This window comes from Acomys minous (assembly GCF_964271855.1).
Source record: "Acomys minous genome assembly, chromosome: 12".
In the NCBI taxonomy this organism is placed as follows: Eukaryota; Metazoa; Chordata; class Mammalia; order Rodentia; family Muridae; genus Acomys; species Acomys minous.
Window position 1 is genome coordinate 76,355,808 of NC_140493.1, and position 18,535 is coordinate 76,374,342.

At 44.1% G+C, this 18,535-nt stretch overlaps 1 protein-coding gene across 1 annotated transcript; it reads right to left on the minus strand.

The window, feature by feature from the left end:
- Positions 1-1,830: 1,830 nt before the first annotated feature.
- On the minus strand, positions 1,831-13,707 carry LOC311579637 (uncharacterized protein). Its single transcript, XM_084750385.1, has 8 exons — positions 13,492-13,707; positions 11,222-11,269; positions 10,780-10,888; positions 10,325-10,437; positions 5,649-5,789; positions 3,616-3,678; positions 3,104-3,212; positions 1,831-2,672 (listed from the first exon to the last, which is right to left on the minus strand). Exons 1-8 carry the CDS (start codon positions 13,565-13,567, stop codon positions 2,582-2,584), a joined length of 750 nt encoding a protein of 249 aa, XP_084606511.1. The 5' UTR covers positions 13,568-13,707; the 3' UTR covers positions 1,831-2,581.
- Positions 13,708-18,535: the final 4,828 nt, after the last annotated feature.

Here is an 18,535-nt window from a genome sequence, read left to right on the forward strand (position 1 = left end):
TTCAAGGGTCTGTTCTAGCAAAATGAAAAGTGAGCTCAAGGAAGGGAGAAGCTGTGGTCGGCCTATCATGGGGGAGTGAGCTTTGGCAGTAATAAGGAGGCGTTCCAGTATGACAGGCGTTGGTTTCCAGCAGGTCCAGCATAATTTCTCTGAACTGAAGGAAAAGTTAGGAGGTCCTGGGAGAACTTCTCCTAGAATGAAGTAGTTACCATGAAGTCTGTGGTGTGACTGGAGACACGGGATAATAGTAAAACAGAACCCAGGATTCTCTCTTTGTTAGTAGAAAAAAAATTACAGGCAAACCAAAATCTGTAGAAGATTTTTGATGAGTCAAGTAGGCATCAAGCCATAACAGTGTGATTTAAGTAAATGAGGGCTAAAAAAAAAAATCAGGTTTTGTTTTTTTTTTTTTTACACCAGCATGATGCTATTTTTATTATGTGGCTTTGTACATGATCATCCCTTTAGCAGTGTTTCTGTTTTCTGAAATCATAAAGAGCCACACCTCAGACTTTCAGGGACGTTCAACATAAATAAATCAATACATGTAATCCACTGTATACATGGACTCAATGAGAGAAACAGTACGATCATCTCAGTAGATGCGGAAAAGGCCCGTAACAAAAATCCAACAGGTCTTCATGATTAAAGCCCCGAAGACACTAGAAATACAGGGGACATACCTAAATGTAATAAAGAATGTAAATGTTGTTAAAACAAACAAACACACAAACAACAAGCCTGTGGCCAATGTCATGCTAACTGGAGACACATTAGAAGCATGTCTATTAAAGTCAGGAAAATGACGTGGATACGAGCTCCCTCTACTTCTTTTCAGGATAATGCTTGAAGTTTTTGCTACAGCAGTAAAGGAAAGAGTAGGACACAAAATGAATATAAACAAGAAAGGAAAAAGCCAAACTATATTTACAGATGTATGCTATGCATATCTTACAAATTATGTATGTATGTAGTATGTATGTATGTAGTTTGTATGTATACATATCTGGGATCTGTACATAAAAGACCCCAAAGACTACACTAGAAAACTCATAGATCTGGTACTTTAGCAAAGTGGCAGGATTCAACATGAACGTACAAAAATCAGTAGCCTTCCTATTTGCAAATGAAATCAGGGGGAAATCCCACTCACAATAACCACAAAAATTATCTTAGAATAAACCTAACCTTTATTGGCAAGAGGCCTGTATAATGAAAACTTTAAAACACTGAAGAAAGAAGTTAAAAAAGACCCCAGAAGATCTTCCATGCTCACAGTCTGGTAGGCTTAATGTTGTGACATTGGCCATCCTACCAAAAAAACGATCTACAGATTCAATGCAATCCCCATCAGAATGCCAATGCAATGCTTCACAGAATTTGAAAATAACAATTTAAAAATTCATATGGAATTACAAAAGATCTTAGATAGCCCAAACATCTCTGCACAATAGAAACACCGCTGAAGGGACTATCATGTGCAGAGCCACAGTAATAACAATAGCTAGTATACAAACAAACTGATAATGGAATAGAACTGAGGGCCCCATCAACCAGGGACAACCGCCAAGGATTTTTATATCACTTTAATATTCCCTCAGTAGTGGGTAAAATCCATCTTTGATATGAAGTCTACACTGGAATATGCTGTGTTCTTAGAAATGTAAAAATCATACCATGATGTCTTTTGTTTTGAAGAAAATATCCAAAGTTACATGGTTACCCCCTCTCCACTACAGATTCAAGGTGGGCGAATGAGATACTTTCTCCCCAAACAGCCCAATTTCAGCTAGGGTCCTATGAAACTGAAGAAAAAGAGGCAGACAGACCTGTGGCTGCATGGATGCACTTTATTAGCAGGCTTACTGATCTGGGGGTAGCGGGAACATCAGCTGGGTCCTCACAAAGACAGGCATACATATGGGCTAAGGTGGAATTGATTTCATCCCAGTTGAATGTACCCTGCTTGCCTCAGCGAATATCAGAACCAGACACATTCCAACCCCCCACAGACCATTCTCATCACGTATCCACTGACAATCTGCTGGGAAACTGTGCAGGAAAACTTAAGAGTTATTCTGAGGGGATCATGATGGTTACAGCTCAAGATGGCTCTAATCATGTCAAGCTAATTAATAAAAATACTGTAAATACTATTAATTAAAGAACAGAATAAGGCACCAATTCACCCTGGAATTGGATAGTTTAAGCTGCCATGTGATTAGGAATTGAACCCAGGTCCACTGGAAGAGCAGCAAGTGCTCTTAACCGTTGAGCCATCTCTCCAGCCCTTGCCCTTTGATCTTAATCAAATGTTATGTGCAGTCACTGGGGTCAGCTTTAGGCCTTTCATGCCTTTCTCAGTTTTCAGATCACTGGGGTTGGCACAGGCAAGTTTCCCCTCGGTGACAAAGCTAGCTGCGTTGCTTTAAGGCAGAACAGAAAAATCAATGGTTTATATATATATATATGTATAAAGACAAACACTTAGAGCACCCTCGGTGGTCACTGGGGAAGACAGAAGGAAATGGCTGGCATATTCCCTTCTTCTCAACAAATGTTACTCTTTGCAGGTCTGTGGTCATGAGTTTTGCCTCAGGCTTCTAATGCACTTCTGAACTCTCGGATCACTGGGGTTGGCACAGACCCGGTTCCGATTATTGGTGACAAAGCTGAAGAAAAAAGAAGAAGAAGAAGAAGAAGAAGAAGAAGAAGAAGAAGAAGAAGAAGAAGAAGAAGAAGAAGAAGAAGAAGAAGAAGAAGAAACATTACCAACAGAAGTCTCTAGTAAACAGGGAAGGGGACCCCCATCTTCTGGACCCTCTGATTTTCCTCGGACAAGTCTGTTCATTCCAAGAGATAGCTCAGCACCATCCCCTCTCTGGGGTCCTCTCCAGTCCTGTGAGATTCTCTAACGACTGATGGGGTGACTCGGGCAGACTTCTGCCTGCTGTCTCTCTTCTTCTCTACACCCTGAAGTGCCCTCCCCTTCATCTGGTGCGATCCAAGGATGGGCCCTTTCTAGAAGCCTATCCACCAGGTCATCTAAGATCCTGGAGGCTCCTCCTCCCCCTAACACACAACGGGTGAGTTTGACACTTACATGATGCCCGGCTTGATGCACCCACCACTGGTTGGAAAATAATATATAAACTTTGAACACTGGATCTTTTTGACATAAGAGAAGCAGCAGTCTGAAGACTCGTCAAAGCCTGTAGGAAGACACAGAGCCACTCAAGGGTCAGGTCATGGCTCTTAAGAATGCCTGGGGTGGGTTCTGGTGGAGGGGGGTGGTGTTGAGAAGGGCTGGACTCAAGGGATGCTCCCTCCTTAGCCTGCACTCGCTGTCATCTCCTTTTACACCCTTGAGTGGGCCTACAGTAGGGATGGGCGCCTGTCCATAGAAGGGAAGGCATGCATAGTCGCCTATGGGCAGCATCTGCTGCAAGCGAGCAGACTCGGTGCACAGAGAAGGAGCCTCTGGCCCATCCTGACCCTCCTGGAGTTGTTGCTGGAAATTCCTTAACATCCCTAGTGATTCCTGGAGAATATCCTCAACCACCCTCGAGGCCCCACTCTGGTGCTTCTCAAAACAAGCCGTAATGAAATATTTACCCATGGGAAACATTTGAGGTTCAAGTCCTTGCTTTGCCTTCAGGACTTCTTCTGTCTCTGTTGCTGGAAGAAACAGAGCGCAGAGAGCAGCGTCATTGTCTCAGCATCTCCGGTCACCACCCCTTCCCCATTCTCCAATAGTGTACCGCCCACACCCACTTGGCTTCGAAGGTCTGTCTCTAAGCCCATTTGTCCCCTTTGGTGATGTTGAGATTTTTTTTTTCTGGGATCTTTTAAAAAAATCATTCTGCTGACTCTGAAGCACAAACTCCTTTGGTGACACAAAAGTTCTTTGAAGAGAAATGAGACTTCTGGTAGCACAAGTTTATATCAGTGTCTGATTGAAGGGTACACTGCAGAAATCATCAGGGATGTTAAGTGATGCCCAGCAATGTATCACTTTTTAAAATCGAGGGTAGCCCTGCATCCCTAAATATAGCTGAGCCCAAAGATTGTTGCTAAAAAGATTGGAAATTTGCATTGTGCTAAGGAAAGACAATTAGCCCTTTCTATCATCTCTTCAATGGTTGCTTATGAACTGTGCGTAGTGAGGTGTGTGGCTGTTTTATTAACATGCTTGATGTGAAGTGGGTGACTTCCAAAGTAAATCTTAAATAGCATCGCCTTTCCTTAGACATGTCATTACTGATTTTACCCTTTACTACTCCTGTGTAGTCTTAAGTCATTGAAGGCTTCTCTGTTTCAGTTGCTGGCTTGTAAAATGAGTACAGCAATAATATACAAAGCTGTGCAAAATTGCTTGTCTTCTGACTTCTTTTTGTTTTTCTTACAAGAATGGTGAACTTCCATTTGTCTGACCGCCCCTCAGGGAAGCCTGAGGGAGAAGGAATCAACATCTACAGGGCTGAACAGCAGCTGCCTTGCACATAGCAGGTGGTAGATAAATTCTTGTGGGATAAATACTAATCATATTTTGTTTTCTGCATCTTATGGTATTCTGACACACTTAAAATCGTGACAGCAAGGAGAGGTTAAGTGCCTCTCAACAAAGGGTTCAGACCAACTCATGCCGAGCCCTGTGCCCAGCCACCGCCTTTATCTCTCAATCAAACACCATGCTCGTGTCTCCCCTAACTCTTCTCAGAGCCAGGTCCTGGGCGATTAGAGACCATCCATGTATCCACAGCTTTTAGAGTTCTTCAGTTTGGAAAGCCTCAGCCGTACCCAGCACCGTGCCCTGCCTCTTTCCCAGGATCTCCAATAAAGAATCCAACACAAGTTTCTCTATTTCTGTAGCTCCTACCTCTCCTGACCCAAGTCTGATATTCTCCTTGGCTCTGTGGGGGGGGGGTAGGGGGGGTGAGAGGATAGTGTACCTCTCTTTCTTAGAAAAGTTAAGGAATACATTCTTTTATTTCAAGGACCTCTCTGTGTTGAGCTCTAGGCACCTCCAGAAACTAAAATATCCTTGCTTCAGATGAGACAGCGACCTTGGGCGAGCCATTTGCCTGGCTGCTTCCAATGCAATGGCTTCATACTAACTGGTATCTGACACGGAGCCTTGCATTCACGTCTACAAATTTACTCTTTAACTATAGTTCTTTTGATCCAGCTAGGATTATCTGGGAGAAGTTATCAAATAATTCTAGCTAGGAAAAAGGAAAAGCATTGCCTCTACAAACAGAAGCAAAAGCCGTCTGTGTACCCAGAGCCAGAGAAGTGATTCTCAACCTCCCTAATGCTGCAGCCCTTTAACACAGCTCCTCGTGTTGTGCTGACCCCCAACCATAAAATTATCTCATTGCTACTTCATAACTGTAATTTGCTACTGTTATGAATTGTGATATAAATACATGTGTCTTCCAATGGTCTTAGATGACACCTGTGACAAAGGCTATTTGATTGCCCCCCAAAAGGGCCATGACCCATAGGTTGAGAACCACCAGTTCAGAGGCTGCAGACAGAGGCAGGTCTGTACTAAGTGAATTCCACTGCTCTGTCTTGCGTAGAGAATATTCATAGTGTTCCACCCTGCCCCTCCGGGGCTTCTCCCCAGTCTTCCATGGACTCACCCTGTATGATCTGGGCCCAGAATCCAAGAGCAGCTGCTAGCATGAGGAAGGACAGGGCGGTAGTAAAAGGCTTCATTCTCCCTGTGGGCAGAACCTGCTGGCCTTCAGACTGCTTGCCGCACTGTTCCCTGCCCTGCCTTGCTATTTATAAAAGTAAGAGGACCAGGAAGTGCCAGGTTACAGCTCATTGTCTGACTACTCGAGACTCAAGACACTAGTTCTAAAAGAGGGAACAAGGCTCAGTGTACAATGGGAAGTAGAGGGCAAAGGTGACTTGGGGCTTTCCAAACTGTTCCGATCAATTCAGTCAGAGAGAGTGTAAATATTTCCAGAAGCATTTGTCCTTCGAGGAAATTCATTCAGTCTTTTAGCATTGACCGTAGGGTAAGAGTGGGGAATCCTTCTAGACCTCCAGTTAACTTGGAGGAGACTGGCTTATGCTCAGTTCCGTACATATAAATATAGATTATAAAAGTAAACTTATATATCTAACTAGAGATATATAAAAATTGGTGTCACTCCTTTATTTTTCTTTAATTTTTAAAGGTTTATTTTATTTATATTCATGAGTGTTTTCGCCTGCATGTGTGTATGTTTACCACATACATGCAGTGCCCATGGAGGTCAGAAGAGGGCGTTAGATCCCCTGGAACTGGAGTTACAGATGGCTGTGAGGCACCATGTGGGTGCTGGGAACTGAACCCAGGTTTTCCGCAAGAGCAAGAGGTGCTCTTGACCACTGAGCCCTCTCTCCAGCCCCTTCAGATAGTTTTAATATCCTTTTACTTAAGAGGAAAAAAATCTCTTTAGAATATCCATCAGGAGAAACATCTGAGGCTGGATAGGGTGGTGTTCACCTTTCACTTCAGCACGCGGGACCCAGAGGCAGGTATGTCTCTGTTAGTTCAAGGCCAGCCTGGTCTATTTAGTGAATTATTTAATCTCCATGAGTTCATAAATGCTTTCGGCCTATTTGTAGTTTTATCCTGGTGTGGTCAAATAAAAGAGGAAGAGAGGTCTAAAGAGACAGCTCATTGGTTTAGAGCGCTTGTTGCTTTTGCAGAAGACCTGGGTTCAGCCTTTTTGTGAGTTTCGTAAGTGTGTTTCTATCACGGGAAGATGTTCTTTTCTCCTGAATTATGACAGAGTGCTTTGCTGGCAGCGTTGCTCCGGGCTGGAGGTTAATGTCTTCCAAAGCCTGAAGGACACCTTTCCAAGCTCTCCCGCTCTTTACAACGTCTGTTGAAAACTCTGTGGTGGCCTGTCCTGACATATGACTTCGTGTTTCTCTCTCTCAATGCTTTTATACATTTCTCTGGTGTGACTGTTTAGTGGTTTAATTATAACATGACAAGAGGAAGGCTCTCTCTTCTATTTGGTGCTATTAGGTGTTCCTTTGCCTAGTTTAGGGAAACTTTCTGCTATGATTTGATCGGAAATGTTTTGTATGCATTTGGAAAGGAATTCTTCACCCTTACATCTGTGATCCTTAGGTTTTTATTTTCACTGCATCCTGAATGGCTTCAAAGGCCAATTCAGACCTTCTCATTCATTCATCTTTCTCCTTGAGATGTTCCGGTCCCTGTACCTTATCTCCAAGCTCAGGTACGCTGCCCTTCCCTTGACTGATTTCTACTGCCAAGGCTTTCTGCGGAAATTTTAATTAGACTTAACTACATTTCGGGTTTCCAGTAGCTCGCTATAGTTTTTCTTCAGTGGTTCTACACCCTTATTGAATTCCTCTTTCATGTCATGTACCAAGCTCCTTATTTAATTTGGATGTTTGTTTGTATTCTCTCGGGATCCTCCTTTTATACACAGAGATGAGAGAGGACCCGCCGAGCTATAGACTCTTGTGTTTCCTGTGGTCTGTGCTGGTACTGAATCTGTATCGGGCAGGTGCGTGGCATCTGTCTGCCTTGGACAGGTGCGTGGCGTCCGTCTGCCATATCTTCTCTTTCACAGTCCCCATTTTTTGCATGACAGGGGCTCAACAGGCCTCACGGATTTCCTTCTGTGGTCTGAGCAGAATCTCTCACCCTTCTAAGACTTGCCAGATTGTAGCTTTATCCGGAGGGTATTTCCCAAGTGTTGTTGGGAATGTGGGAGGAAACCACAGCCCTGAGGTTGGTTTAAGCAGAGGACCAGTCTTCATACTTTCAAGACCTCTTGAGTATGAATCACCCGCTGGGGGAACACCACTGTGGGCACTGTGCTGGCTAGTTTAACCAGAGACTTAATATAACCTAAACTCGCCAGGGAGTCTTTTTTTCTCTCTCTCTTATTAAAATTAATTTGTTCAGATTACATCTCAATTGTTATCCCATCACTTGTATCCTCCCTCCCTCCCACTTTCACCCTATTCCCCTCCCCTAGGTCTATGACTGAGGGGGACCTCCTCCCCCACTTTATGGTCCTAGGCTATCAAGTCTCATCTTGGTGGCCTGCTTATTCTTTCTTTGAGTGCCACCAGGCCTCCCCACCAAGAGGAGGTTGTCAAATATGGGGCACCAGAGTTCATGTCAGAGTTAGTCCCTGCTCTCCACCCAACTGTGGAGGATGTCCTGACCATTGGCTAGATTCGAATAGGGGTTTGATGTTTACTACTTGTAATGTCCTTGGTTAGTGCAATAGTTTGAACAGACCCCCTTGGGCCCTGATCAACCAGTTACGATGTTCTTCTTGTAGGTTTCTAAGATGAGGGATTATCTAGATAGGGCTGGTCTGCCAGTCTGCACATGTCAGAGAGTGTCTTGATTGGTAATTAGAGAGGGAGGATCCATCCTGAAAGTGGATGGTACCGTTTCGGGTGCTGGGCCCTGGGCTGAGTGAGAGAAAAGGAAGCTAGCTGAGCGTTACGAAAGCAAGGTGTGAACACGCGTGTATTTGGCTTTCTCCGTTCTTGGCTGTGGATGTGTGAACTCCTGCCACAGTGAGGTCCCTGCTCCGATGGACTGTAACTTGGATTGTGAGCTAAAAGAGATAATTTCCTCCCCCCCTTGTTGCTTTTTTTTGTCAGCATATAGGTGTCTTGCACACTTGGAACTTCAGAGTTCTTGGGCCTTGTGGCAGTGAACAGCAGCTGCCTCTGGGATTTGATCCATCCATCAGAACTCTCAAATCCAGGGTTATTCTCAGTTGGTAGCTCAGTTCCTGGTCACTGAGGGCAGGGCTATCTCTCTTATGAGTGTCTCAGCCTGAGCTGACCTCCTGGGACTTGAACCTACAGCTTGTCAGTGTTCAACCCTCCAGCTCCCTCCAGCTCACCCACTTCCCACACCCAGAGGCTGTGGCAAAGCAAATTATGACTCTCCAATCCATAGATGGTCTCTCGTTTCAGGCCCCCAGACATAGCTCAGTTTTGAATAATTGACTTTATCTCGAGGTAACATCTGTCTGCTTCGTTCCCACTCATGTCCGTGAACAAACGGTATTTCTCTTCACCACTGACCCATCCAAACGAACAATTTCTGTCTCAGTAAAACCTGCAACTGGATTTGAGCTTTGTGAGAAGTGCAGGCTTGCCCTGTGGCTGGAAGCTATTCCCTTCCCTGCACTGGGTAACAACATGACCTAGGCTGTGTTCCTCAGTCACTTCTCTGCACCGTGTGTGTCTGTGTTTGTGTGTGTGTGTGTATGTGTGCATGCCCGCTGTTTCTGGCCCCTCCCCCACCAGGTACCCTTTCACTTCTTTCCAGGAGTTCTGAAGCTCCTCTTGGCTTCGCTTCATGATAAACTCTATTCTTTTCCTTCTCTGGTCCTCCACTCAACTGGCTTATCTGGAGGTGGCCATTTTACCCCAGATGTGTATTTTATAAGAGCCTTATCTAGTGCATTAGAACAATACAAAGAATACCAGAGCACTTAAAGTGCAAGCCTGAGTTCATGGCTGATGTCGCCTTTGTTCCTCAGCCTCTGAGAGACCACTGTCATTCCTTAACCTCACCAAAGAGGATCAGAACCCAACGGCATCTTAGTTAATCTAATGGCTCCCTCAGTAGTGGATAAAATACATCTTTGATATGGAGTCTATATTGGAAAGGGCTGTGTTCTTAGAAATGTAAAAATTATATCATGATGGCTTGTTTTGGATATCCAAAGTTACATGTGTCACCCCCCGCCGCCCCACCCCATCCCCCCGTCTCCCATATTCAAGGTGAGTGAGCGAGATATTTTTTCCCTATCAGCCCAATATCAGACTGGCTCCATAGTCCTATGAGTGTGGAGAAAGAGAGACAAAGAGACCTGTGGCTACATGGACTGCATTTTATTGGGGGTGCTTCCTGCTCTAGGGTGGCAGGAAAAACATGGACATATAGATGGGCTAGGGCAAATGCATTTCATCTCAGCTGGATGTACCTGGCTTAAGATAGTATCAGAACCAGGCACATTCCAAAGCTCCAATGACCACTCTAATAGTTCCCCCATTTATATAATCTGCCGATAAACGATGTAGGTAAATCCAATAGTCACTCAGAGACAAGCACAGTGGTTACAACTCAAGATGGCTCTAGTCATATCAAGCTGAGTCCATACAAATGCTCTTGACCACATGGGCTGCTTTAAACCAGAATAGAAGAATAAATGCTTTAAATATTTAAATAAATGCTTAGAGCCTCCTAGTTGGTCACTGGGGAAGACAGAAGAAAGTGGCTGGCAATATAGTCTTCCTTTTCAAGCAATGGCTGTGTTCCCAGGTCTTGGGGCTTGTTTTAGGGTCTTTATGCAATCCTTAACTCTCGGATCACTGGGGTCAGCACAGATCTTGTTCCTCTTCCTGTTTATAAAGCTGGAGAGAAAAAAGGAGAAGACAGATTACAAACAGAAGGCTCTAGTAAGTAGGGAAGGGGACCCCATCTTCTGGACCCTTTGATTTTCCTCTCAAGAGTCTGTTCATTCCGGGAGGTAGCTCAGCACCATCCCCTCTCACAGAACTGGGTCCTCTCCAGTTCTGTGATATTCTCTAATGACTCTTGGGGTGACTTCTGCCTGCTGTCTCCTTCTTCTTCTCTACACCCTGAAGTATTATTCCCATCACCTGTTGGGATCCAAGGATGGGCCTTTTCTGGTCCTCTAAGATCCTGGAGGCTCCTCCTCCCCCTAACACACAATGAGTGAGTGTGACCCTTACATGATGCCCGGCTTGCTGCACCCACCACTGGTTGGAAAATAATATATAAATTTTGAACACGGGATCCGTGAGGCATAGGAGAAGCAGCAGTCTGAAGAGTCTTGGAAGCCTGTGGGAAGACAAAGGGCCACTCAGTTGCCAAGCCTTTGCTCTCAAGAGTCCTGTGGTAGTGTGTGTGTGTGGGGGGGGGGGAGCGGAGTCCTGTGGCAGCTGAGAAGGACTCGGACTCGAAGGATGCCCCTGCTCTAAGCAGGTGAACTCAGGGCACCTGGGCACACATAGAGAAGCATCACTGGGGTGAGTCCCCGTGCCACACCCTACTCTTTCCAGAGATGCTTGGCACCCCCAGGGCCTCTCCATCCTGTTCTGTCCTCAGGGAAAGTGATGCCATAATGCTGTATCCACCCCAGTCCCTTTAAACATGTCATATCTGGTTATTTACCTTGACTCACTATGGGAGGTTTAAAGTGATGGTCTTCTCTTTTTGTTTCTAGAAGAAACGGACAAGGTGGGGGAAAGAAATTCATGGTTGGCAGCATTATATTAGACCCGCCACCCACCCCATATCTCACCCCCAGCTTTTGGTGAAGGAGGCAAGATCTTGTTGTGTAGCCCACAGTTCACATGGCCTTGGACCCCCAGTTCCGTAGCCTCAGCCTCTTGAGTGCTAAGAGCACTGTGTGCACCACCATGGCTGACTCCCCTCCTCCCAACTGAAGGCAGCCGGCTCTCTTCCTGGATCTCTGCTAACCCATCTGGATCAAAGGTCTGTCCCAGGCTAGGGTGTCTTGTTGCTATGAGCTTTTCTCCACCCTGGGACCTTTTGAAAAATATTTGAGAAATAAAAACATTCTGTAGATTCTGAAATACTAAAAGCCGGCTGCAAATCTACTGCAGGTAAGTTACCTGAAAGTCCAGTGTGCGATTACAGGCCACAGTTGTGTCTACACATCTGGAGTCCGTGGGACTCTAGAAACAAATTTCCCAGCAACCCATTTGGTTGTATGATGCCCTTTACAGTGCAGTGAAGTTTTGTTTCGTTTGTTTTACTATGTTTGTCCCATTAGTATAAAGATACACATGTGTTGTAGGAATGCTACTTTGTTTGATTACAGTATAAAAAACCTGCTTTGTGATAATTAGGCAAGTGCAACTCAGCTAACCTTCCTCTCTCTCTCTCTCTCTCTCTCTCTCTCTCTCTCTCTCTCTCTCTCTCTCCCTCCCTCCCTCTTTCCTTCCCCCTCTCTTCTTCTTTCTCCTTTTCTTTCTCCCTCTCTCCTTTCCCTCTTTTCTAACTGGAAGTTATGGTATCACAGGCAAAAAGATAGCTTTAAAAGTTGATATTTAATGGCTGGAGAGACGGCTCGGTATTTAAGGCACTTGCTGTGTTTACAGAGGACCAGAGCTCAGTTCTCAGCACCCACATCAGCTGAGTCCTACTGCCTGTAACTGCAGCTTCAGGAGATCCAACACCTTCTTCTGGCCTCTGAAGATGTCTGCATACATGTGTGCATGCACACACACACACACACACACATACATACACAAATATAAACATAAAATACATCTAATTAAAAATATTGGTATTCACTTCTTATAGCAAAGCATAAAGTAATGATTTTTGGCAGTAAGGATTAAGCTATCAGCTCATCCAGCAATTGCCTCTCATTGTTCTTGGCTTATTTTCTTTTTATAGAGTTGGTCTACCATGTGTGGAGCCGCCACATCTACAGAGTACACCAAAGAAAAATTTCCTGAAATGCAGTTGAGACACTAGAGACTTCTTGCCATCATTCCCTAGATAACAATATGCATGTTGACAGCATTTAAATTATTTTAAGTCTTACAAGCATCTAGATTTTTAACACAGAGATGGAGATGTGCGTCGGTTTTGAATGGACAGGAGATGGTATAGTGAGCACGGCTTCCGTTAAGGAGGCATGCGGACACGTTGTAACATGCCTCACGTGTTCTAGGAGGAGCGTGCAAAGCCCAGGAAAGATCCTAAAATGCCCACATCTTTCTATACCCCTTCGAGGATAGCTCGTACCCTAATCTCACCACTCACTCGTCTTACTGTTAAGTCTTATGCCTTCTGGGATTTAGTTTTCTCTTTTATAAAATGTTAGCAATCATAGTAATAGAGAAAAACATGTAAAAAACAACTGGTAGCCTACCATGTTCTCCTATTTAACATGACACCTACCCCACAGGGCTGTTAGGAGGCATCAATGTGCTAACAGCCATAAAACAAACAGAACAGTAGCTGTCCAGCACAGAAGGGCAAGCTAAGTATTTGCCAAATAAAACAATCTTGGGCTGCATTGATTCCCCGCCCAGTCCACTTCTCCAAGGTGACAGCATTATTGGAGAAGCTGTCTGACACTTCTATCGTCACGCGCCGTGTAAATGGGCTTCCCTCACACTCCCGTTCTTTTGAGTTAACACTTAGCCCAGAGTTAGGTAAGGGATCAACCATAATTGTTTGCCCCAGTGGGAACCCGGCTTCTTTGCCTCGTTTCCTCCAGGGTCTACAGGCTACAGACAGAGGCAGGCCTATAACCTGATGCTGCTACTCCTGAGTAAATTAATCCCATCACCGAGGAGTCAAGGATGCGGAGTATTTCCAGGAGGGCAGTGGTCTCCATCCCTAGCTCCGTTTTTGCGGTTCCCATAGACTTGCCGGCTGGGCGAGGAGCTCAGGGAACTCACCGTCTATGAGCTTAGCCTGGCATCCAAGGACAGCCATGAGGATAAAGAATGAAATGGCAGTCCTGGAGTTGCTCATCTTTCCGGAGGGCAGTCCCAGCTGGTCTGAGGAGTCCTGCTCACTGCATCCTGATTCACTGTCCTGCCTTGGTATTTATAAGCTAGGAGGTTCAGGAAGTGCCAGGGTAGGAGCTCAGCATGCTGCCCCTGCCTGTTTAATACTCAACGTGCTAGTTCTGAAAGAGGGAACAAGACTGAAAACAGGAAGTGGAGGGCCAAGAACGCAACAGGAAATGAGTGCAAGGGTCACGGTGGGCTAGAAAGGCAGGGGAAAGGAAGAGGGTGCCAGAGGGAAAGGAGCCCCTCACTCAGAGGTCTTCACTGAAGATCATAGCCTGCTTTGGACCACACAGCTAGTGAATGGTGGAATTAGGGTAGGAGCTAGCCTGGGAGTGAGAACGGAAAAACGTGGCCGAACGGAAGCTTCTCTGGTTTTCCTAACTTCCACTCAGAACAACATAGGAACACTTTACAAGCCGAGAGTCAAGAATTCCAGCATAATTAACAAAGAAAGGTTGGTTGCCCTATAGAGACATCATTCTTTTTATACAGAGATTTTTTTTTTAAGAGAACGTTAATACAGCGATGGATCATGCTGCTTATATACCTATTAAATAGCAATGAACTATGCTCAGTAATGTTTGATGTTTAAGTATGGTCTAATTCCCTTCCCCAGATGTGAATGTGAAATTTTCTGAGAATCTTACAAATAAGATATATAATAAATTACATTATAGTGAAAAAAAAACGTATATCAACTTCCTTGTGGGATCCTCGTGACCTAGGGTGTTACCGTGTCAGCTGTAATCCTACCCAGAGTACCCAAAACAAAGCAAAACAAACTTCCCAAAAAAACCACCCTATGATCTCATTTACCAAAAGAGAGAGAGAGAGAGAGAGAGAGAGAGAGAGAGAGAGAGAGAGAGAAAATAAAGTTCTTAGCAGACCTTTGAAGAGTGTAATTTTAGAGGCCACCAAAGTTACATATATGGCTGTCTCTATTCACACTCATGTTTAAGTTTATATTTTTAAAAAATCTCTTCCTAATGAACTCCAACTTCAGGGCAGGAGAGACAGCTTAATGGTCAAGAACACAAACTGCTGTTGCAGAGGACCTGGTTCCGTTCTCAGCACCCACAATGGGCAGCTTACAACTGCCTGTAACTCCAGCTGCCGAGGATTTGACTGGTGCGTCTGGCCCCTGTGGGCACTTGCACATGCATGCACACCCCCCCCACACACAAAGAGACACACAAAATATACATAATTAAATATAGCACATAAATCTTTTTTTTTTTAAACCTTCCAGCACTGCTTCATGTTGTCTGCTCCTGACATTCCTCTATGCCATGCAGCACCCCGCTTCCCCTGTGCTATAAAGGACTCTGGAAAGAAGTCCCCAGGCCGGGGACATGTAGAAGCATGGAGCCCAATTCACACCCTACTGCCTGCTGCTAGTGATGTCTTTCCTGGTGACCACAAAGGGACCATCTCCAGAGCAGCGGTGTGGAATCTCCTTGGTGGCCGCTTAGCTTTGCTCCTTTGCCGCATGGGTTCCTCTCATTTCTGTTTCTGGTCAGAGACTCACACAGTGTTTGATGAGTGACCTTGACCCTGAAGACAGGAATCTCCTTGGAGCCACTCATGCCCTTCCAGATGTAACAGTCACGGTAGTCCAGATGGTTGCTACCGTAAAGACTGCCCCACTTACGTCACTTTTTTTTTACGTTCAGAATCTGTTTTATTATCAGAATTAACAAAGGTAGGAGATAAATATTAAGATGGAAATTTAAAATATAGTTTTTAAATACACTACTGATTAGCCTTTCCAAATTCAACAGTAAATGGAAGAGCTAACACTCATCATATATTAGAATATCATTTTTTTACCTTTTATTTTATTTTTTGCATATGCCTTTTTAAAAAATACATTTATTTTATTACGCATGTATTAAACAAACTACATACAGCAAGGAGAACCATGTGACAATCATGAATTCTATAAATTTACATTCATAGTGGTTTGGCTATTTGTATTTGTCCAGCTTGAAGTAAACGTCTTTCCTGTCTTGTTTTTTTGCCCCAGGAGAGCCGTCTGAAACCCTGTTGGTGTGAACAGACTCTGGTGTGACACCCAGAGTCTCAAGCCTCATTTCGGATCCAGTATGCCCTGGCTCCGAAACACGCTCAGAAAGGCTGTTTCCATGTGTGGCACACTCCAGTCCTTCTCTCTTTTCTAAAATCTTCCTACTGGTTCTTCCAGCCGTTCCTATTTGGTCTGCTTTCTGTGACCCTTGTCGCCTCAGGTGCAGGGAACTCTCTGATTTCGTCAGCAGTGCAGGATTGCCAGCTTGCTTTTACAGCCAAAACTTTCTTCTGCTGGATTCCATTTTAACTCCGGAGTAGTCTACTGGAAGGTGCTTTGAGGCTTCTGCGCTTGCCAACGGCCAAACAGGCAAATGCAGACTCCACGTTTCTCATTTCCTGAGAAGGTTAAAGCCTCATCTGTTGAGTTCAGCCGTCTGTTTAAATGTGCAGAGAGACACAGTGCTGTATTCAGAGAAGGTCTCCAGGGAATCCTGGGAAGAAATTATTCATGCAAGCTGTAGTCAGTTAGTGACTGTGAGACCACTCATTAGATTGTCCAGTCCAAGTTCAAAACCCGCTGTGCTTCCCCGCATCATTTTCTTTCGGATACACAAGCAAACAAAAGGAACATAGTTTTGTCTCAGTGTAAGTTAAAAAGTGGAGAAATAGAGGTCAAAATAATATTTCAAGAAATTTTATCTTTGATGGCATCATCTCTCTCTCTCTGTGACTCAGTATTTAGAACAGGAAAAAAAAAACATTAAGTAACTTTTGCACGAGCTTCATATTTTAGCCTTCACTGCTGTCTGTGTGAGCCCTGTCAGCAATTATTCCTTTGAGATGCATTTTTACCTTTTGTTATTAAGGATTGCTCCTTTAGAGGTATAAATTTTAGACTAAAGATTGTTTAGGGCTGTGGAGGAAACAATCAAATCAACAATATAACAAATAATAAACACTAAAAAAGATGGAATCTTAGGCCTAATCATGTGTGTCATCTGCCTGTGTGCTTGTATTTATATGTTATTTATGGCACCAGATAATCTTAGAAGATAAAACGATTGTTCATAGCCAGGCACGGTGCAGGAGGCGCACTCCTGTAATCCCAGCACTCTGAGAGGCAGAGGCAGGCAGATCTCTGTGAATTCCAGACCAGCCTGGTCTACAAAGGGAGTACAGGACAGCCAAGGCTGCACAGAGAAACTCTGTCTTGAACCTCCCCAAACAAAACAAATCAAAACAACCCCAAGAAAGAAAGAAAGAAAGAAAGAAAGACAGACAGACAGACAGAAAGAAAAGGATCGTTCATGTAAACTGAAATGTTCAAGTGTTCAGGTAGCCCAAATTCTTTTTTTCTCGTAGTATGACAAGAGTTATAGAACACAAGTCCTGGTTAAGCTTGCCTACTTTTCTCTTTTTACTAGTTAAAGAGATGAGAGATGGTGACAGTCAGAAAGGAGGAACTAACAGAGAGGTCCAGTGATCCCAGGGTTCATCTGGGGACTGATATAAACTTTAGATTAAGCAGAAAGGACATAAAACAATAGACAAAAAGCCACTTGTAACTGGGCATCTCAGGCAAGGTGTGGTCTTGTTGATTTTCCTCTGTTCTGGTCCTACCGTGTGGTTAAAAGAATTCCTTATTGCTTGGAGGGACAGCTGGCCTTCAGGGGATGTACAGGGCGTGGCCCCGCCTTCATGGATGATTGATTGCTCTCCTCTGCAGCTGGGTCTGTTAGTGTCCGTGCTTCCTGAAACCCAGGGCTTTGGACAACAACTTCTCTTTGTGCTTCCAGGTTTTCTTGAGTGGTTAATATGCTTTACATAGACGATAGGAAGAAAAGGAGGCAGGCACTAAGGCTTTATCCAGCATGGGGTGTATTCTGGGCCCCCCAAAAATCTGGTGCCTTTCGACAGAAGCAATTCCTAAACACCTGCAGCAGCAGCATTGAGATCCCTAACCAATTCATTAACTTATGTCTGGTAGAAAAAAAAGAACCAAATGTCTTCAAACTATTAATACGTTCAGCCTGTGTTACACATGCAGCTTTGTGGGGTTTCATGAAAATATACTTATTCAGAAAGAAATGATTTCTCAATTTTGTAAAAAAAAAAAAAAGACAGAAAGGAATCATCAAACACGAAAGAGAGAGATGGAAGTTTATAGCTTAGAAATGTGTGTTTGGTAAAGAAGCTTAAAAGAAAAACAAATGTTTAAGATTACAAAACAAGAAAAAAGGATTTTAGGTGATAACTTTTGACTTAAAATGAGCGGGTTGGTTCCAAAACGAAATAGCAAGAAGTGTGAACAAAAACAGAAAGCAGAAGCACACACAGAAGTAGGTTTAAGTAAGCTGTAAAGAAAGAATATTTAAAAAATAAAAATCATCAAAGGTCACATTCAGGTCATTTTGTCAGTTTCTCTGCAGTCAGATAATGGGACCTTAAATCATCTCTTAAATTTGTCATGTGAAGTTTTCAACTACAGAGAAAATTTTATTTGCACTTCAAAATGCCCAGAGGAAACAATTACAGTCACAGGAAGATGGCTAGTTGCCCTTTAGCCTTGTGGAATAACACGGCGTTTCCCCAGGCAGATAAGAATCTGCCTCCTCAGAGAAAGACCATGGAATGCACACACACACACACACACACACACACACACACACACACACACACACACACACTGATGATGATGGTGTAAAGTCCCAAATAAATGCTATACAGTAGCTGGGATGCTTACGGACTGTAAAAACCTCACAATACTTTGGAGGCCACACATGGGTTCTGAATCATTAAACAAAGAGACAGAGGAAAGCGCTGCTCCCTGAGGAGATGAGATCAACTTAACTAGAAATGGCTTGTGAGCTCACTCGGGAGAACAAGATCCGCTTGCTCT